We start from the raw sequence: 22,500 nt of genomic DNA, 5'->3' as shown, positions 1-22,500 counted from the left end.
GATTTCATAACGCTGGTTGTCATTGAAGTCCATTATTCGAAGAAAAATCCAGAAATGTTTTCCTCAAAAAACTTATTTTCTCTTCCACTGAGGAAAGAAAGACATGGATATCTTGGATGGCATTGCAGGGGTGAGTAAATTATTAGGAAATGTTCATTTTGAGGTGAACTAATCCTTTAACTACGTTCAATAGGGTGCCAGATTTCTATAGAGCCTTCCAGGTGAAAACCCGGCTAAAACACACTGTAAACAGGCCTTAATATGTAGCGGAAAAACACCCAATCTGGCAACACCAGCACCAGAGTCGCAGCGCCGCATGCGTCATCAACACAAAAAGCAGCAAGAGGCGTCGTATGATCATTTAAACGAGTTTTATGACAAGGTCGGTGAGGATGGGAAAAATCTTAAAGATAAAATAAGTGCTGTCTGTGGTTCTATATGGGCTGTGGCAATAATTTTGAAAACTAATAGCTCACAGCAACATATGGAAAAAAAGAGCTATGAACTAGTTCAAAATTTTAAAGTATGAACTATGGATTGAACTAGTTCATTTTAAATTTTGTGAACTGAACTTTGAACTAGTTCATGTAGAAAGTGAACTTTCCCAACACTGTGGAACGAGATAACCTAACGATCTCTTAATGTGTGGATACACACCTCCTCTGATGCGTAGTGTTTGCGTGCCAGGAGAGATTTGCCCAGCTCGATGCAGGCCGTGAAACTGTCGTTACGGGCATCGATCTCAGCCTTGATGCCCTGGTGGTTGTTCATGAGAAGCTCCACAGATGAAACATCCCTGAAGCAAAGCAGGATTAAAGACAGAGCCGATTAAAACCTCCAGACTCATCCGGAACATCCAAACACACACAAAAACGTCCAACTTCCTGTTAAACACACACTAGACATCAACATCTAGACACATAAACACACAAACGCTTCCCTAGCGATCTTAAACTTTCCCATTTCTGTTACTGTGATTAAATCAAGCCAAATATAGTTCCTATGCGGCTCATAAATCATACAAGTATTTTTATGGCCAAAAATCTGCCATGTTTCATTGCGTTATTATCACTAATCAAACAATTGACTCCAGGCACAACTACACAATATGCTTACAAAATATTAATCGAATTTGATTCATATTTGAATAAAGGGTGAAGACGTAAATTTTCCGAGGCCGGATATCATTATTGGTTGCTACTCTATACATATATAATTAATACTGTATATTAAAATTATATAATTTTTTTTATTTACATATTTAATTAGTTGTACTTGTATCCTGCACAACACTGAGTCCAATCTAATGTAGTTTATTATGAATAAACAAAAAATCATATATTTGAGTCACCGCAGAACAAATACAGTACATTAATACTAAAAAATATAAAATCAAATAGGAGAAAAAAGAAAAAAATTAGATATAATTTAGCTAAATCATTCAGTCCTAATTATCATAGGAAAATCCTAACATTGCATTAAAGTTTTTGACATTACTTTTTTTTATTTCAATAGTAAAAAAGTATTATATATATATATATATATATATATATATATATTAAATAAAAATAATAATAAAAAATAAATATATATATATATATATATATATATATATATATATATATATAAACATTAAAAATAATGCATATATCTATATATTATAATAATGAAAATATATATAACAAAAATATATGATAAATAAAATAATATATGTATACTGTAGTGGCAAAGTGATGTCCAGCCTCTTTTTTTTCAAATATCATATTTGAAGCCACTGAAGAGCAAACATAAATATTGAGATATAAATAATAAAACATAAAAATAATTCGAATATAATTAGTTTATATCACTTAGTCCTAATTACGATAAACTAACCATATCACTGAAATACAATACTTATTTCAATAAAAAAAAGATAATTTTTGGACACTCACAAAATGAGGTTGTCACATTGTAACCGCCGTTCAGACACAGTAATCGACACACACGCACACACACACACCTGGGCTTCTCCTGAGTCTCGATCAGGCGTATGACGTCCTCCATCCACAGCATGAGGTCCCGCACTAAACTGAAGAAGCGGAACTTGTCCCCGGTGTCGAGCAGTCGAGCGCGCCGGCCCTCGCAGGCCTCCAGGAGACTCCTCCAGGCCTCCAGCACCTCGCCCTCGCGCCGCTGGATGTCATCGGCTTTATCTCCAGCGTATGCGGACTGCAGGCGCACCGCATCCTCCTGAAGCTGCCGGACCTGAGGACACCAGCAGGGGCAGCAGTGAGCCAAACACAGACAATCATCAACCCAGGGGGTAATCCATCAGCGGAAACTGAAGCCTTGCGGGCGCCGCTATCGTAGCAGACCATCACCTGCTGTTAGCAGTCCATTCATTTTAGCATCACTTTGACAGCGAATAACTTTACATCTGTGGCATCCAAAGACTTCATTTGTCCATTATTGATTTCTAAAGAAACACGACAATGTATAAAAGGCTCCATTACTTTGTATCTAACGTTATGGCCCCGTAGAAGCCGTTTTTGTAAAAATAGGCTAACGATTGCGTCATAATCACGCGACTCTCTGTCGCACAGTAGAGAAATTACCGTATAGACAGGAGGAGAAGCTCACAGGCAATCTTTTACTGTCTATGAGGCAATCAGGGGGACATAGAGGCATTAATTCAGGGGAGAAGCCCATAGATAGAGAGTCCATAAAAGCAACGGGACAAAATATTTCAACAACGTTTTTGAGGAATTAGGTGATTCAGATTTGTCTTGGCACAGCTACTAGAAGATTTACAGCTGTCAGACCGGTTGCTCACGTCACATCTACGTCGTCAAGCTCAGTTTGTGTCCATTTCTTTTACTGTCTATGTCATCAACCTGGGGTGAGTTTACCGTACAACGCCGTAACTCGCTGCTTAACTACCATAGTACGCCTCTATTGTAGTCTTGAGTTAATTCCGGGAACGAACACGTCACAATATTCCTTTTTATAATAATTCATACGCAGAATAAAGGGGCGGGGTCTGGTTGAGTTAGTTAGTAGTGTGTTAAACTGGCGGTTATGGTAAGGGGCGGGACATTTCCCAAACACGCTCAAAGCGCTCGACCAATCACAACACACTGCTCCAGCCGCCCAATTAGAGCACAGAGTGCTTTTTAGGAGGAGGGGCTTCATAGAGACAAGAACTAAAAAGCTGTGTGTTTCCCGTATAACGGCGTAACTCGCTGCTTCACTATCATAGTAAAATGCATCGTTGAAGAAATCAACTAGCTAGTCACGACTGTTTCCCGAAAGTGCATTTAACCAATAAAACTGGTTAATGTACTTCTTTGTCGTGCAATACTAGTCTCGCAAGGCAGGCCGTTCACCTTCAGATATCAGTGATGCATAAATCAAGATCCATATTATGCCATTTTACTGATAATTCATTGTAGCCCAAAATGATTTTGTGTACCAATATCTGTGTGTGTTTGTATCTGACCGACGCACCTGCGTCCCAAGTGCTTGGATGTCGTGCTCAAATGTGGTGTGCATCCTCTGCAAGGTTTCCACCGTGTTCTGGTCTCGGCCCAGCTCTTCCGGAAGCTTCTTATGCTTGTCCAGGATTCGGCCCAGGATCTCCTTGGCGTCGTGGTAGAACTTGTGCAGCTCGTAGGATGCGGCGAGAATCTGCGTGCGTGTGTCGATGAGCTCCAGCAGATCGGCCCAGGCCTCGTTCAGACCGTCCTTCCACTCGGCCACAGTCGCGGCATCGGCGTGACCGGCGTTTATCAGCTCGTCCGCCATGCGGTTCACACCATCCACACGCTCCTGACCGATGTTTCCGGTGTCCCGCGCAAACTCACGGAAGCGTTCCTGCAGCATCTGTAGAGAGGAAAACAAATGCATTTATTATAACATCACTTTTAGCACATTTACTACACTTAAGGTTTTTTATTCATTTTATTCAACATTTATTCACCAAGGTATGTGTCCATGTGTGCGGATTTGTGATGTATGTGATTTGTGATATATTTTATCTCTTAATTAATCTACTTTTAACGCAACCTCTTTAATGTTTACTGCCCATTTATCATGTATTTATTGTACTTTGCAAGCTTTAGTTATTACTTATTATTTATTTATATAGAACTGTTTTTTTTACTTATATGTAATGTATGTATGTATGTATGTGTGTGTGTGTGTGTGTGTGTGTGTGTGTGTGTGTGTGTGTGTGTGTGTGTGTGTGTGTGTGTGTGTGTGTGTGTGTGTGTGTGTGTGTGTGTCTGTGTGTGGTATATGGTGCTGTGTCTGTGGAACCGCACACACATTGATGCTCAGCACGAATGAAGTTCCTAACGGATAAATAAAATTCTTTGAAGTTGTCCGAAAAAGTTTTGCACGTTAAAAAATAAATACGACCTTGCGTTGTGTCAATCATGTTTACACATTGTAAACATGATTGACAATGTCTATCATCAGTGTTTACAAATGTGAGGAAGGAGGACCATATACACACATTCAAATGCCTTTGTTTACCGTTTAAAATGCCCATTTCGTGTGCGTATCCTGGGTGTTTTAATATTAAAAAGGCTAAAAGTATACATTTGTAAACACTGACTCGGTACTTCCGCTTACGTCAAGCGTGACATTTTCAACGTAATTGCGTGTTACGTGCCGTCACGAACGCGCATCACAAAACAGAGCAAGGCGAGCATTTGTGCTTATAAAACGTAAACTTTTTTTATTTATTTTTGAAATGACCGATCGTTTCGCTAGATAAGACTCTTATTCATCGTCTGGTGTCGTTTAAAGCCCTTTGAAGCTGCACTGAAACTGTCATTTGGACCCTGAACCGTTTGGGTCCCATTGAAGTCCATTATATGGAGAAAAATCCTGGAATGTTTTCATCAAAAACCTTAATTTCTTTTCGACTGAAGAAAGAAAGATATGGACATCTTGGGTGACATGGGGGTGAGTAAATTATCAGCAAAAGTTTTTTTAAAAGTGAACTAATCCTTTAATTAAACAAGTAAACTAAACTCCACTTCACGTCGTGCATTGAATGCACAGCTATCCGTGGATTATCCCGATGCTGATATCATGCTCATTTGCCAGCATTGACAACTTAAAGCTGTTATTGATGTTTGCAACGCAATATTTGACTGGAACGGTACAACCGGCGGTTATTTTCGTCAGTTGCGGCTCATTGAGAAATATTATGATTCAGCAGAAATGGAGATTAATTTATTAGGGCATTCCCGGATTTGACTGACGGCGATCTGAAAAGCGAACAGACATATGCGCTGAATTAGAGACGGTAGAAGTGAGTGGGTCCGATATCATTGGTCTTAAAAAGTGGGTGGGTCTTGTCCCACACATATACAATGGTTCCGACGCCCATGATTATTATTATTAACTGCAAGAATATGCAGGACATAAAGGTGCTATAATTGGGACTCACAGTGACGTGTTCGTAGTCTTGTCCGAGCTCGTGAGATCCAGCCACCACTTCTCTCTCTGCGATCCACTGCTCCAGATCATCCACTTCTCTGTTCAGCGTGAAGAGCCGAAACCTTTCCTCGAGTTTACCTCTCCTTTCCTCTGATAGGTCCTTCAGTCCAGCGTAAAGCTTATCCACCTGTGATTGACGCATGCCAATCCTCTCACTACGGCACAGACACACACAGAGTCAGGTTTCATTTCAAGATCATATTCAGAGATGTTCCGGATATGATATTAATTGAGCTAGAGGTGTAAAGATGGAGACGGTCTCTGATTCGAAATACAAATGTGAGAGTTTAAGTTTAAATAGTGTGTTATTAGTTTAAAATCAAATTTAGAATCAGATTCAGTCAAAATCAGATTCTAATCCAGATTTAGAATGAAATTCAAAGTCAGTTTTAGAGTCAGAGTTAAAATCAGATTAATATTCAAATCAAGATTTATAATCAAAGTCACAGTCAAAATCATATTCAGATAAAGATTCATAATCAAATTCAAAGTCAGAGTTAAAATCGGATTAATAATAGTATACAGATTTAGAAACAAAGTTAGGACCATAGTTAGAATCAGATTCAGATCTAGATTTAGAATCAAATTCAAAGTCAGTTTTAGAATCAGAGTTAACATAAGATTAATATTTAAATAAAGATTTAGAATCAGTCAAAATCAGATTTAGAATCAAAGTCCATTTTAGTGTCAAAAGCAAATCAGATTAACATATTATCTAGATTTAGATTAGAATTAATGTTAGTTTAAGCAATACAGACACAATAATATTTAGAATCACAATTAAAAATTAAAGTCAAAGTTAGTTTTAGAGTCAGAGTCAAAATTAGATTAAAACTGGATCTAAATCTGGATTTGAATGTTAGAGTCAGAGTCAAAATTAGTTTAACATTCAAATCCAGATTTAGATCCAGATTTAGAATCAAAGTCAAAATCTGTTTGAGAGCCATAATCAAATCAAATTAAGGTTAAAATCCAGATTAAGTCTTATAATCAGTTTCAGGATTATAGTCAAAAGCAGATTTAGATTCAGATTTAGAATAAAAAATGAAAAGCAGATTTAGAATCAAAATCAAAAATGAAAATTTGTTGCATAGTCAAAATCAGAATCCGATCCAGATTTATAATCAAAAGCAAACTCAGTTTCAGAGCCAGAATAAATAATATTAAGATTAAAATCGGAATTGTAGTCATGAGCAAATTTAGATACAAATTTAGAATCAAAATAAAAAATTGGAAGGGGAAGTTAGTTTTAGAGGCAAAATCAGGTTCAGATCTAGATTTAAATTTAGACTCAAGTTCAGTGTCAGAGCCACATATTTAAATCCCTATACAGGTTTAGAATTTTTTTTTTAAATCAATGACATCACTATCACAAATGTCCGTTTCAGAGTCATAAAATCTGAAAAACCAGATCCAGATTTAGAATCAAAGTAAGTTTTAGAGCCAGAGACAAAATTTTAGATTTAGATTTAAATTTAAATTCAGAGCCAGAGACAAAATTTTAGATTTAGATTTACATTCAAATTCAGATCCAAAAGTTTTAAAGTGAGAGTAAAAGTCAATATCAGAGTCAAAATGAGACCCAGATTCAGATGAAGTGTATAGTAAGTGTGAACGTGAGTGTTGTGCACCTCTCGGGGTGGTTGGCGGCCACCAGGCCTCGACTGGTCTTGGACAGTTGGTGCACAGTCTCAGCGTAGTCCTCCACCGCCTGCTCCAAGATCTGGTGTTTCTTCAGCATGGCCACTGAACTCTGCTCATCCTGAGAACAACAACCAGAGTGACAACACTTCAGAACAGGAGTGTACAAAATATCAAACCAAGCTTATGTTCACTTTAGCAGTTAAGGCATGAAACCACAGGTGAATAGGGCGAAAGATTCTATTTCAAGTAAATGCTGTTCTTTTGGACCATCAAAGAATCCCGAAAATAAATTGTACACAACTGTTTTCAACATTGATAATAATTAATGTTTTTTGAGCATTGTTATAGCTTATGTATTTTTAGAAAGTATGTGTTTGTGTTTCTGAGTGTTCTGTTGCAGGAGAAGGTGTAGCCTCCACTCAAGATCCTGATTGGTCTGGTCCTGATTGGTCTGGTCCTGATTGGTCTGATCCTGATTGGTCTGATCCTGATTGGTCTGATCCTGATTGGTCTGGTCCTGATTGGTCTGGTCCTGATTGGTCTAATCCTGATTGGTCTGATCCTGATTGGTCTGATCCTGATTGGTCTAATCCTGATTGGTCTGGTCCTGATTGGTCTAATCCTGATTGGTCTGATCCTGATTGATCCTAATTGGTCTGACCCTAATTGGTCTGATCCTGATTGGTCTGATCCTGATTGGTCTGATCCTGATTGGTCTAATCCTGATTGGTCTAATCCTGATTGGTCTGATCCTGATTGGTCTAATCCTGATTGGTCTGATCCTGACTGGTCTGATCCTGATTGGTCTAATCCTGATTGGTCTGATCCTGATTGGTCTGATCCTGACTGGTCTGATCCTGATTGGTCTAATCCTGATTGGTCTGATCCTGACTGGTCTGATCCTGATTGGTCTAATCCTGATTGGTCTGATCCTGACTGGTCTGATCCTGACTGGTCTGATCCTGACTGGTCTGATCCTGATTGGTCTAATCCTGATTGGTCTGATCCTGATTGGTCTGATCCTGATTGGTCTAATCCCTGACTGGTCTGATCCTGACTGGTCTGATCCTGACTGGTCTGATCCTGATTGGTCTAATCCTGATTGGTCTGATCCTGATTGGTCTGATCCTGATTGGTCTGATCCTGATTGGTCTGATCCTGATTGGTCTGATCCTGATTGGTCTAATCCTGATTGGTCTAATCCTGATTGGTCTAATCCTGATTCCAGTGAAAATGACCACCCCAAACACTCTATGAAGGCCGAATGCGTGCTATTTGTGTATTTATTTTCATTTTTAGGGAATTTAGAGGTAACTAAATTAGTTATTATTGTTTATTATTTTGGCCTTGTCCACTCCTGAATTTAACCCCTTAGTTTCTGGTTTTCACTATATTTCTGTAAATAAATTTATATTTGTTTGAACATTATCTTTGTTTGATAACATTATCATTATCAAATCATCATATTATACTGATTTCTGAAGGATCATGTGACACTGAAGACTGGAGTAATGATGCTGAAAATTCAGCTTTGATCAAAGGAATAAATTACATTTTAAAATATATTAAAATAGAAAACAGCTATTTTACTGTACATTGTCATAATATTTAACAATATTACTGGTTTAAAAAAAAAAATCAAATAAATGCAGCCTTGAGCAGAAGAGACTTCTTTTAAAAACATAAAAAATCTTACCAATCCAAAACTGTTAGTGTATGTAGGAATAAAACTGTTAAATTTGCTGCACGTAAAGCTGCTGGAGTGGAGATTTCTGACTCAATCATTTAAAATGTTTTCTTTCCAGCAGTGTGAAAAGAGACAAGTTGAATGAAATGCATGAAAAAGCAATGGTTTCTTGCCTTAAATGCACAAATTATCTCAATGCACATTAACATTAATGATATCTACACACACTACTCATCTGTCATATACAGATCACATTCACGAGAGCATAAATCTTGCACAAACCTTGGCCTTCTCTTCAGACATCATGTAGAGCTCCTGCTCGCTCATCCAGGCTTCAGCTTCGGCTGCGTCGAAGTAATACTGCTGTGCTTTATGTGCCTCCTCGAGTCTGGAGTGCCGCTTCTCGGTCTCCTGGATGATCAGACTCCACAGCTCCTGCAGATCCGACAGACGGGTTCGGATCGACTCCACGTTCGGGCTGTCGGCCTTCAGGATGCTCTGGCTGCGCTCGAATATATCATCACAGCGAGGCTGGTGGCCCTGGATCTCCTTCTGTAGTGTCTGTGTAGGGTGTAACAATGTATCGTGTCACATTATATCGCAATTTTCCTATTCTCTGTTCCAGTGGTACGTACTGAATTCGGGAAAAAGGCATTTAAATTGGTAACGCTTCCTTTTACGGTTCGTTAACTTACGTGTACTTACAGTGTACTTACCAAAGAAAGTACTGGGTAATATAAGGTAAGTACATGGGTTAAGGTTAGGTTTAGGGGTAGGTTAGTACCTAGTTATTACCCAGTTATTGTAATTACTATAATAAGTATATAGTATGTACATGGGGAACAGGACTGTAAAAGGAAGCGTTACCTTTAAATTTGCTGCTCCCTTTGCCTGGAATAATTTGCAAAGTACTTTGAAACTGAGGGAGCGGGAGCTGATTTCATACGACACTTTTAAAGGGATAGTTCACCCAAAAATGTAAATTCTGTCAGTAATTACTCTCCCTCATGCTGTTCAACCCCGTAAGACCTTCGTTCATCTTCAGAACACAAATTAAGATATTTGTGATTAAATCTGACAGCTGGATCACTCCTCCATAGGCTTCTAAGGGATTGACACTTGTTCCCCGAAAAGTTATTAAAGACATCGTTAAAATAGTCCAAGTGACTACAGTGGCTCAATCTTAAGTTTATCAAGCGACGAGAATACTTTTTGTGCGGAATATGTCGTCACAGCGAGGCTGATGGCCCCGGATCTCCTTCTGTAACGTCTGTAGAGGTGCAACAATATATCGAGTCACAATATATCGCAATAGAAAAGCTTCCCATACCCACATACACTGGTCTAAATACACAATTCTGGTGTCATCTTACAGGAAACCCTTTGAAGTTACATAAAACAGTGTTAAAAGTGATAACATTTAAGTATATATTGTCTATATGTTGTATAGACCTTATGCACCAGAGAAACGAGGGCGCCGCCATCTTTAGAATATTGTCTTTGAACTTCCGTTTTTGCGGTCGCTCTGTATATTTCTATGGCATCGCTGTCCAGCAGTAATTAGCTGGTGAAGTTGATTTACTTATTGTAGAGTTAACGAAAGTTATCATGAGCATTGTAATGTTTATCATAAGCATTGTAAAGCATATGTCTTAGCAAATGGACCTTGGAAATTTTTTTAACGAGCCGTTCATTCATAACTACGTAAGATCGCTGTGAAAATACAGACCGGAAGTCAAAAGACAACGAGCGCAGCGTTGAAAAGAGACGTGGCTACATAAGGTCTATATGAACTGTAATAACATCCCCCCCTCGATATATCGCAATACAAAAATGCAACAATATGTATCGTGGATAGTGACAATCTGTATTGTGGATGTTCACCCAAAATAAAAATTACTGTGTGAGAAAAAAATTCTAGATTTCTGAGTTTTAGTGTCAGTACTACATTAAACTACTATATTGTTGAATATAATGTATAATAATGCAATGGGGGAATATTTGTGGGTCCTAATGCCAAATGTCTGATTTTACCCATAAAAAGTGGCTTACATTATTTTAAATATATCTAGTGACCGAGTTCAAGCATAATCATCTAAAATAATTCTGTATTTTCAGCTTCAGAATCATGAATATTGTTATTCTGGTGTCTCTATTTTCTTGTATTGGGTTTCCAGCACCAATTCCAAGACCATTCATTTACACACACAATGTAAAACCAAATTTAGCATTTTAATCAACAGTTCATTTTTTTAGGTATCGCAATAATATGGTATCGTGAGCAATGTTCCCTCAAATTTTTTTTCTTGCTGAGCAAAACTTTTTTCTATTGAGCGGACATATTTCGCCACCTGAGCAAAAATATTCTTTATTCCTGACCTACAGCATACGTAGAAACACAATGGTTTCAACATTCAGTTTTAACTTTTAACTTGAATGTGGCATTTCTATTGTATTTGACCCTTGATGTAACTTATTGGTATTAAATCATATTTTTGAAAGACAAGCAGTTAATTAAGAAGTCAATAAATGAAGCACATTTTGGGTTACCTCATATTTTTTTTCACAGGGCTGTTAACTGTACAGTCTTTACCAAGAAATCCTATGAAAAATAATTTACTAAATCTTCTGCAGGACAGTTCAATTCTTTACAATAATAGAATATAGTATGAAAGAAAAGTAAGCTGTTACACTGAGATGGTTTGGGAAAACCATAAAGTGTTTTTGTACAGTCAATTAATTGTGTACAGGAAGCATCAAACCATCAAAGTTAAATGATTGTTTATTTCTTATGAATTTCCAATATTTTCTTTAGCAGGGGGTTTCAAAGTTTTTAATGGCAATGAGCCCGTGAGATTCTTTATCTTTATCTATATAGTGGGTGTGTAATTGTTACCGTTCTGTGTCCATCAACAGTTATTTCTACCACTTTAATCAAACCACTCTTCTTTAAAACATTATGATGTGATTTTATTTCACATGTCTGCGTTTCTCGTTGGTCCGCGCGCAAGACTCACTGCCAATCACACGTGCTCACGTCATTCTCTTTCTATGAAACCTGTAAATTGCATTCACCAGTTTTCACTCTATAGCGGTTGACCAGAGCACTGAAATTATTTCTCACTTAAACTACAATCAAATGGATTTCCCCACACATTTCGCGTCAGTCCTCTGCGTGGCATTTTAATCTTTTCTGCGCGGCCTCAGCATCAGAAGTGCGCGGCCTCAGCATCAGAAACGCGCGGCCTCAGCATCAGAAGCGCGCGGCCTCAGCATCAGAAGCGCGCGGCCTCAGCATCAGAAGAGCGCGGCCTCACCATCAGAAGCGCGCGGCCTCAGCATCAGAAGCGCGCGGCCTCAGCATCAGAAGCGCGCGGCCTCAGCATCAGAAGCGCGCGGCCTCAGCATCAGAAGCGCGCGGCCTCAGCATCAGAAGAGCGCGGCCTCAGCATCAGAAGCGCGCGGCCTCAGCATCAGAAGCGCGCGGCTTCAGCATCAGAAGCGCGAGGCCTCAGCATCAGAAGCGCGCGGCCTCAGCATCAGAAGCGCGCGGCCTCAGCATCAGAAGAGCGCGGCCTCAGCATCAGAAGCGCGCGGCCTCAGCATCAGAAGGGCGCGGCCTCAGCATCAGAAGCGCGCGGCCTCAGCATCAGAAGCGCGCGGCTTCAGCATCAGAAGCGCGAGGCCTCAGCATCAGAAGCGCGAGGCCTCAGCATCAGAAGTGCGAGGCCTCAGCATTAGAAGTGCGCGGCCTCAGCATCAGAAGTGCGCGGCCTCAGCATCAGAAGTGCTGCGCGGCCTCAGCATCAGAAGTGTGCGGCCTCAGCATCAGAAGTGCGCGGCCTCAGCATCAGAAGTGCGCGGCCTCAGCATCAGAAGTGCGCGGCCTCAGCATCAGAAGTGCGAGGCCTCAACATCAGAAGCGCGCGGCCTCAGCATCAGAAGCGGGAGGCCTCAGCATCAGAAGCGCGCGGCCTCAGCATCAGAAGCGCGCGGCCTCAGCATCAGAAGCGCGCGGCCTCAGCATCAGAAGTGCGCGGCCTCAGCATCAGAAGTGCGCGGCCTCAGCATCAGAAGTGCGCGGCCTCAGCATCAGAAGCGCGCGGCCTCAGCATCAGAAGCGCGCGGCCACAGCATCAGAAGTGCGCGGCCTCAGCATCAGAAGTGCGCGGCCTCAGCATCAGAAGTGCGCGGCCTCAGCATCAAAAGTGCGAGGCCTCAGCATCAGAAGCGCGCGGCCTCAGCATCAGAAGTGCGCGGCCTCAGCATCAGAAGTGCGCGGCCTCAGCATCAGAAGTGCGCGGCCTCAGCATCAGAAGCGCGCGGCCTCAGCATCAGAAGCGCGCGGCCACAGCATCAGAAGTGCGCGGCCTCAGCATCAGAAGTGCGCGGCCTCAGCATCAGAAGTGCGCGGCCTCAGCATCAGAAGCGCGCGGCCTCAGCATCAGAAGCGCGCGGCCTCAGCATCAGAAGCGCGCGGCCTCAGCATCAGAAGTGCACGCCCGCGCACGCGCGCAGCTTGGAGGGAACATTGATCGTGAGTTCAGTATCGTGATATGTATCGAATCAGGACATGAGGGCATCGTTACACCGCTAGTGACAGGTGTAAAGTGTGTGTTGAATTGCTCCAGAACTGCTATTTGAATGTGATTTTTTGTAAATAGCAATTAAAAAAACTCTGAACACATTACCTGGTTCTTCTTGATGAGTAGCTGAACCGTCTGTAAATTGTTGCCATGGTCTGTAGACGTAGCAATAGGCATCCTCTCCTCAACCCAAAGCTGTCGAGAAACTATCCGTTAAACATCTGCTGTAAACCAGGCAAACATTCACATGCATATTTTGGTAACACTTTATAATAAGGTTCATAAGTTAATGCATTAACTAACAGGAACTAACCATGAGCAATACATTTGCTTCTGTTTTTGTTAATCATTGTAAATAAAAATACAGTTGTTCATTGTTTGTTCACAGTGCATTAACTAATGTTGACAAGATTTTAATAAATGTTGAGATAAACAATAAGTCAAGCCGCCTTAATTTATACAGCGCTTTTAACAATATGGACTGTTTCAAAGCAGCTTTACAGTGATAATAGGATATTAAAGTAACAGAGATTGTTTTGGATTTACAGCAGCTCTAGAATAAAGATTAATAAAACTGCAGTTCATTATTAGTTAACTAATGAACCTAATTGTAAAGTGTTAACCCTATTTTAAACGCAAACGTACAATCTCATCCTCCACGTCGCGGTTAAACTGGTGGATCTCACGAGAGGCCATGAGGAACTTTTTCCTTTTCAACAGCGGATCCAGCAACTCCTGGAACTTCTGCTCCACTTCCACTCGACGTCCGTCGACCTCGTCCGTGTCTTTTCCTTCCTGTCTCAGAACGTGAGCCTGAGACTGAAGCTCCTCCACCTCTCTCTGACGCACCTCCACCTGGTTCTCCAAGATCTGCACCAACGAAGAGTACAAAACAGGATTTTCAGTCCCACTTTATATTACACTGCTTTGTATTTTTGTCTTGTTTACAGTACAAATATCAAACATCTCTTAAATCAAGATGCATGTACTAAAGTAGTCAAATGATTAGATATTAAGTCTTAATTTCTGGGGAAATAAATAAAAATGAAGTGAGTTTTTGCTTAAAATAAGATAAATTATCTGCCAATGGGGTGAGAAAATAATCTTGTTTCTGTTTAAATTAAGATTATTTTTCTGACGACATTGGCAGATATTTTTGCTTTTTTTAAGCATCAACTCACTTCATTTTTATTTTTATTTCCCCAGAAAACAGGACATAATATCTTATGTCATTTTACTCTTCTAGTAAATCCATCTTGATTTAAGATTTTTTATATATTTGGACTGGAAACGAGACAAAAATACTAAGTAAGATAAGCATTTTTTTTGCAGTGTAGGTGGCTTTAAGTACTATTACATTGAAACATAAGTACAATGTACTTATTATGTTCATGTTGTATTGTTAGACACTTTTGCTGCTATTGAGGTGTGATACGGGTAAGGTTAGGGACAGGTTTAGTGATGGGAAGGTCAAGGGTCAACATCTGGACCAACAAACCACAGAAGAGTTCAATACATGATTTCCGTTCTCAGTATTTCGGTCTCGTTTTCCATTACAAATATCTAAGCATTCCTAAATGTTAAAAGGCTGGTATAATGCCCTTTTCACAAGATGTAAAATAAGTCTCTGATGTCGCCAGAGTGTGTATGTGAAGTTTTAGCTCAAAATAGCTTTTTATAGCATGTTAAAATTGTCACTTTTTGAAGGTGAAAAGTGATTTTTGTAAAAGAAAATATCTCCCTTTGCTTTGAACTTTGAGCGTCATAACTTTGCAGATGTTGTTATTCGGGAGTTCTTCTCTATATCAGTGTCAGTATTTCTGAACTCCTGAAACGCCTCCATTGTAGTCTTGAGTTTCTCCCGGGAATGAACACGTCACAATATTCCTCATTATAATAATTCATACGCAGAATAAAGGGGCGGGGCCTGGTTGAGTTAGTTAGTAGTGTGTTAAACTGGCGGTTATGGAAAGGGGCGGGACATTTCCCAAACACACTCGAAGCGCTCGAGCAATCACAACACACTGCTCCAGCCGACCAATCAGAGCACAGTGTGCTTTTCAGAAGGAGGGGCTTCATAGAGACAGGAAGTAAACAGAGCGTTACTGACAGACTCGGAAGAGAGGAGCCGCAACAATAGAGAATATGAGGAAAATAATCAACATTCAAGCAGGAAAACCTGTTCTAGTAGAGCCTGAAAACAACATCAAGATTTTGAAGTGCATAATATAAACTATTTTAATCTAGATACATTTACATGAGATAAAGATATTACATTTACATACATTTACATTTAGTCATTTAGCAGACGCTTTTATCCAAAGCGACTTACATTTGAGGATTAAACCAAGCGAGTCATCGTGAAGAGGCAAAAACAACGTAAGAAGTGCTCAGAATACAAAGTTGAAACATTGCTCAGAGTAGCATAAACCAGACAAGCGAAGATTTCAAGAAAAAGTTTTTTTTTTCCCCTATGCTAAGTGCTCAATGAAGAGATGAGTATATATTAAAGATAATTTATTAGCATACTATGTGGTATCATTCTGTTTATTCTAAGCGCACTGCAGTTTTGTCGTCTGTCACTTTAAATGCTCAAGCTTTTCACTTTAAAAGCTCAAGTGAAACCCCAAGTGTTTGAAAATCCAGCTTTTAATGTTGTTTATATGTCTATGTGGTGTTTTTAATATGCTTTAAGACAAAGCATGTGTAAATTCATAAGTCGACAGCATTGCTGAGTATTTTCTCCTTAAAACTGCAGTGAACCAAAGACAGTCTCAAAAACACGGTTTGAAATCGCTGGTGTTTCTGACGTCACAAACTACCTTGTAACCAATCAGATCAACGTGTGATCGTCAAGGAGTGGATCTCTGAGTGAGTGAGTGAGTGGAGGCGGGGCTCATTTGCATATTCACACCACGCATACTAAATGAGGCAAGGGTGTCGAGTTACATATAAGATATTTTAAGGCATGAAGAATTTTTTTCAAGGAAAAAAATGTTAAAATATGTAGATCAAAGATGAGTTTTAAGGGATAAAATTATCGAATTCAGGGAAACTTTAAAACTATATCTTTATCGTTATTGTCCATGTTGAGAACGGGTCTTGATTTTTCTGAAAAATTGATTAAATGAAGTCATTTCAAACCTGTTGTTTCTTGAGAAGGATGCTGACGCTGGTCAGGTCTTTGCCGTAGTCGTCTGATTGGATCTGACCCTCCAGGCCCACCAGCCATTTGTCCAGATCAGCACAGCTCTGCGTGAAGAGTTCGGCCTTGTTGGCGTCAAACAGACACTGGGCTTTAGTCTGAGTTGTGGTTTCCAGTTCGGTCCACATCTTCTGCAGCGCCGCCAATTTCTCCTTCACTACAGCGTCTGTCTCCGGCTTCTCCGAGACCAGCTGCTTCCCTTCCTGCACACAGACAGACAATATTTATAAGAGAATTACTTCAAATTAAAATCAAATATTAACACACAATACTTTGCACTGCAACATAAATCAATATATGCATTCAGATAAGGAAGGATTAAGGACTTTGTGTAGTAAAGCACTTATTTTATTTTTTTTATATCAGGAAAAAGCAGGATATACAGTCAAACCTTCAACATTTCTCACATTATAACAGTTTATTCACTATAGTTTAGAAAATGGTAATAAAATATGAGAAAAACTTATCAAAGTTATCAAATCAGGTTTTTCTCCCCCAAAAAATTAATCAGGTTGAATATCTGTCAGCTCTTAAATTTAAGTACCCAATTAGATAATACCAGTTTAGGTTTAAAGGAAAAACACTTCAGCAAAACATGATCAGGTCAAAGTGTCTATAATTTTTGGTCCCAAATTGTTATAAATGTTACTGGTAGTCACTGTATGAAGAATTTTTGGGTATAATATGTCACAGTTTACTTTATTTTGCTCTCCTCACTTACATAAATGAACTATAGTGTCCTGCACACACTAATAAAAAATTATATCTGGTGTCTGAATAATTTTTGGTTTGACTCTATAAGAAGATCAGTTTATTCTGTGAGGCTTTGTGAGATAAATGCACAAACCCATATTAGCATTGAAAAAAATCAGCACATTTAATGACGTAACGCGAGTGCTGATGAATTAAATGCATTGATAACCGACCTTCTCGATTTTGTCCAGCCATTCTTTGTTGGACTGCAGTTCGGCCATGAAGGCCTGATGTTTGAGCCATTTGCTGTGCAGGTTTCGAGCTTCATCGTAGGACATGTCCTGCGCTGTCAACATCTTCTCATTGATCCACAGGGACAGCTACACAGAGGGGGTAAAAAAGTCAAGTTAACATGTACTGCTTTTATTATTTTTCTTTATGGGAGTCATAGAGGATGCATTTATTCCTTTGAATTTCATAATGAATTTGTTATGGCAAAGGTAACCAAACAAAAAAAGTTGCCATCAATGAGAAAACACACACACACACACACACACACACACACACACACACACACACACACACACACACACACACACACACACACACACACATATAACAATAATTTATGATGACATCTATTATATAATTACTAATTATCTTGGTCCACAAATTCCCTCCATCTTCTCCATAAATTGCCAGTCTTCTAAAGTGGGTAAAGTAGGTTGGAGTTGGTTTAGTTAAGATTTATTTCTCTGGGATTTGCCTTATATTTAAACTCACCTCCTGGCAGTCCTGCAAGAACTTCTGCAAGTCTCTGTTGTCCTTCAACCTCATGAGAAGCTCCACAGCCGCCTCACGGTTCTTCTTATGCCTGCAGGTCAAAGGTCGAAAGTCAGTCCTACACTTTTATCTACTACTTCTATTAGGGCTGCACGATTAATCGCAATGAGACTGCACGCGATTTGGCAAAGGCTGTGATTATTTTATGTGAAGTTGCTGATCAGTAGTAGATGCTCCATCTGAACACCAGAGGGAGCTCACACACACACACACACACACACACACACACACACACACACACACACACAAACCACATATCCATCTGAACACCAGAGGGCGCTCTCACACACACACTCACACACACACAGACACACACACATATCCATCTGAACACCAGAGGGCGCTCACACACACACACACACATCCATCTGAACACCAGAGGGCGCTATCACACACACACATACACACGCACACACACCCCACATATCCATCTGAACACCAGAGGGTGCTCCCACACACACACACACACATCCATCTGAACACCAGAGGGCGTCTAACACACACACACACACCACATATCCATCTGAACACCAGAGGGCGTCTAACACACACACACACACACACACACCACATATCCATCTGAACACCAGAGGGCGGCATCTAACACACACACAAACACACACACACACACACACACACACAAACACACACGCGCGCACACACACACGCACACACGCACACACACCCCACATATCCATCTGAACACCAGAGGGTGCTCCCACACACACACACACACATCCATCTGAACACCAGAGGGCGTCTAACACACACACACACACCACATTTCCATCTGATCACCAGAGGGCGTCTAACACACACACATACACACCATATATCCATCTGAACACCAGAAGGCATCTAACACACACACACACACACACCACATATACATCTGAACACCAGAGGGCGTCTAACACACACACACACACACACCACATATACATCTGAACACCAGAGGGCGTCTAACACACACGCACACACACACCACGTATCCAAGAGGTTCATAAATGCTTCTCATGTTTGGAAAGATGTTTGACGCGTGTTGCTTTTTCAAATGCACGTTATAAGTGAGTCAAACTCACAGTGCTTTCAGAGTGAGTAGCGTTTACAGAGCCGTACGTCACTGACAAGCTGCGCATAATTTTTTTTAAAAATAATAATCGCATGATAATAATCGCAACCTTTGTGATTTAAAAATCGCGATAAGCCAAATCGGTTTAAGTGTAATTACATGGAAACTGCGATTAATCGTGCAGCGCTAATTCCTATTCACTTTAAAGGATTAGTTCACTTTCAAATTAAAATTAGCCCATGATTTACTCACCCTCAAGCCATCCTAGCTGTATATGACATTCTTCTCTCAGACTAATACAATTGGAGTTATATTAAAAAATATCCTGGCTCTTCCAAGTTTTATAATGGCAGTGGATTGCAACCAACAGATTGAAGCTCAAAAACGTGCATCCATCCATCGTAAATGAACTGGTGGTGGTGATGGCGCAGTGGATAAGACACATGCCTTTGGTGTGAAAGACCTGGGTTCGAAACCACTGTGAGACACCAATGTGTCCCTGAGCAAGACACTTAATCCCTAGCTGCTCCAGAGGCGTGCAACCTCTGACATATCTAGCAATTGTAAGTCGGTTTGGATAAAAGCGTCAGCTAAGTGAATAAATGTCAGCTAAGTAAGTGAATAAATGAACTCCACACTGCTCCGGTGGGTTAATAAAGGCCTTCTGGAGCAAAACAATGAGTTTGTGTAAGAAAAATATTACAGTTTTTCTCAGTCGCTTTGGTGCGTTTTTCACATCATCCGTAACATGTGCAAAATAATAAGTGCATTTCTCAGAACAATTTGTACAAACTGCAATATATTATAGATATGTTTCTAAAGCTAGTCCGTCACTAAAAATCCTTAGTACATCTCTCAAAAGTAAATATTCATGCCAATGATCATGTCAGTGTCATCAGAATGATAAGTCATTGAGTCATTGTTCACGAACAAGGTCGTCAAAATGTTTAGGCATGTTTTCAATTGTAACTGTGTACTTTGACAGTATTACCTCATGTAAACTTACAGTAGGCTTCAGTTTGGATGACAGTTACTGTATTGAAATTGCACAAGGCTGCACTTCTATGGCATATTATCAATTTCAACAGTACTATTTACATATTACTGTATGTGGGTTATTGATAGAAAGAGAATGGACAGGATTTTGTTTTTCACAGCTTTTACTAGGGATGTAACAATATATCATGTCACAATATATCGCAATACAAAAATCCAACAATATGTATCGTGGATCGTGACAATCTGTATTGTGTGTAGTTCACCCAAAATAAAAAAATTCAAAAAGAGTTGTAGTGTCAGTACTACATTACGTAAAATACTATATATATATATATATATATATATATATATATATATATAATGTTGAATATAATGTATAATACTGCAATGGAGGAATATTTGTGGATCCTGATAATGCCAAATGTCTGATGTTACCAGTAAAAGTGTCCAACATTATTTTAAATATATCTAGTCAGTTCAAGCATATTCATCTAAAATAATTCTGTATTTTCAGCTTCAGAATCATGAATATTGTTATTCTGGTGTCTCTATTGTCCTGTATTTCCAGCACTATTCATTTACACACACACAATGTAATACCAAAATTAGCATTTTAATCAACAGTTCATTTTTTGTTAATTTTTTTATCAAATGTCTTGGAGTATCGCAATAATATCGTATCGTGAGTTCAGTATCGTGATTATGTATCGAATCGTGACATGAGGGAATCATTACACCCCTAGCTTTTACTAGTGCTACTTTATGAAAGTAAAAACTAAATAATTTACAGTAAGAAAAAACAAGGGGCACAAAGGAAAAAAAAACTAATTTAGGAAGAAACACAGGAAACACCCCTAAGTTGTGGTCTGTATATATGCTTGCCAATGATTACTGTATTCATGAGATGCACCTTTGAGCAATTTAGACAACTGATTGTTGGTTGAACTAACACTTTACATTCCTTCATGAGTGAGAGTCAATTTCACCTGCACGATTCATCAATTCACGTTTTTTTACAAAAGGTCTAATAGAATTGTGTAAAACTATGCTTGACAGTTATGACAAATAGTTCAACAATTTTGCATGTAATGGCTTATGCAAGGAACTAATGCTTAGATGTTTTTAGGGGTAAGATTATTCAACAGAGAACCATATGCTATGTTTTGATCAACATGACATGAGCAATTGAAAATGTGAAAAAAAGCTGACACTTGTACATTATCAATTGCAATTTGTACAAAAGCAATTGCAATTTGTTCAAAGGAATAAGAAATTGCTTTAATGATGTGCACAAGTGACTAGATGATTTGGAATGTGTACAAGTAGTATCAAGAATTGCACTTTTGATCTAAGAAATGCACCAAAGCGACTGAGAAAAACTGTAAAAAGTAAAATAACTAGCTTCCCGCCAAATGAACATTCGGATTCCCCTTAAGTCTAAAGCGCAACTTATGCGAGTAATGCGTATGTTGTGCTTTAGGCGTAAGTAGAGCCTGTGTATGGCCGTTTGGCCGGAAGCTAGTTATTTTACTTAGTAACGTTAAATATTCATATTTTTCTCACACAAACTCATCGTTTTGCTTCAGACGGCCTTTATTAATCCACCGGAGCAGTGTGGAGTGGATGCACGTTTTTGACCTTCAATCTGTTGGTTGCAATCCACTGCCATTATAAAACTTGGAAGAGCCAGGATATTTTTTAATATAACTCCAATTGCATTAGTCTGAGAGAAGAATGTCATATACAGCTAGGATGGCTTGAGGGTGAGTAAATCATGGGCTTAATTTCATTTGAAAGTGAACTAATCCTTTAAGGCAGTTAATTGCATGTGTCCCGTTACCGGTCGTCGATGGAGGTTGCTCTCTCCTGGATGCGGTCGGCATTGATGTTCCCATCGCTGGCCAGTCTCCTGCCGGCCTCCACCACACTGTTGATCTTGTCTTCATTGGCGTCCATGGTGGTCATGAAGTCCTCCTGTTTCTTAATGGCAGCTTCCGCCCCTTCCAGGGTGGTGGGCATCTCCGTATGGGCCAGAACATACTCCTACAGAGAGATACACAGCACAACTACATCAAATATCAGCAACACACACTTTGATGGTGGCTTGAGAAAACCTGGTGAAAAGTTCGAAATAGAAGTTTGAAGTAATGAAATAACCTGGATGACCCGATGATAGATAGATAGATAATAGATAGATAGAATGACAGAGATGGATGGATGGATGGATAGATGGATGGATAGATAGATATATAGAATGACAGAGATGGATGGATGGATG

The 22,500-nt window shown here is 39.6% G+C and overlaps 1 protein-coding gene across 3 annotated transcripts in view; it reads right to left on the bottom strand.

Moving 5' to 3' along the window:
* The window catches only part of sptbn1 (spectrin, beta, non-erythrocytic 1), a 139,024-nt gene that overhangs the window by 17,154 nt on the left and 99,370 nt on the right, over positions 1 to 22,500 (bottom strand). For all 3 annotated transcript variants that reach the window (XM_077229794.1, XM_077229795.1, XM_077229796.1), the window contains 12 exons: positions 22,063 to 22,265; positions 18,092 to 18,182; positions 17,542 to 17,688; positions 16,555 to 16,818; positions 14,056 to 14,280; positions 13,516 to 13,605; positions 9,107 to 9,385; positions 7,125 to 7,255; positions 5,444 to 5,648; positions 3,490 to 3,864; positions 2,003 to 2,247; positions 658 to 796 (listed from right to left, as the gene is read on the bottom strand). In XM_077229794.1, coding sequence (XP_077085909.1) covers positions 658 to 796; positions 2,003 to 2,247; positions 3,490 to 3,864; positions 5,444 to 5,648; positions 7,125 to 7,255; positions 9,107 to 9,385; positions 13,516 to 13,605; positions 14,056 to 14,280; positions 16,555 to 16,818; positions 17,542 to 17,688; positions 18,092 to 18,182; positions 22,063 to 22,265 — 2,394 coding nt within the window. The remainder of the gene's footprint in view (positions 1 to 657; positions 797 to 2,002; positions 2,248 to 3,489; positions 3,865 to 5,443; positions 5,649 to 7,124; positions 7,256 to 9,106; positions 9,386 to 13,515; positions 13,606 to 14,055; positions 14,281 to 16,554; positions 16,819 to 17,541; positions 17,689 to 18,091; positions 18,183 to 22,062; positions 22,266 to 22,500) is intronic.

This window comes from Siphateles boraxobius, unplaced genomic scaffold, assembly GCF_051911475.1.
Source record: "Siphateles boraxobius isolate OS27281-9 unplaced genomic scaffold, OSU_SipBor_1 135, whole genome shotgun sequence".
Lineage (NCBI taxonomy): Eukaryota > Metazoa > Chordata > Actinopteri > Cypriniformes > Leuciscidae > Siphateles > Siphateles boraxobius.
Note: the sequence above shows the minus strand (reverse complement) of the source record. Positions and strands in the feature narration are given on the sequence as shown.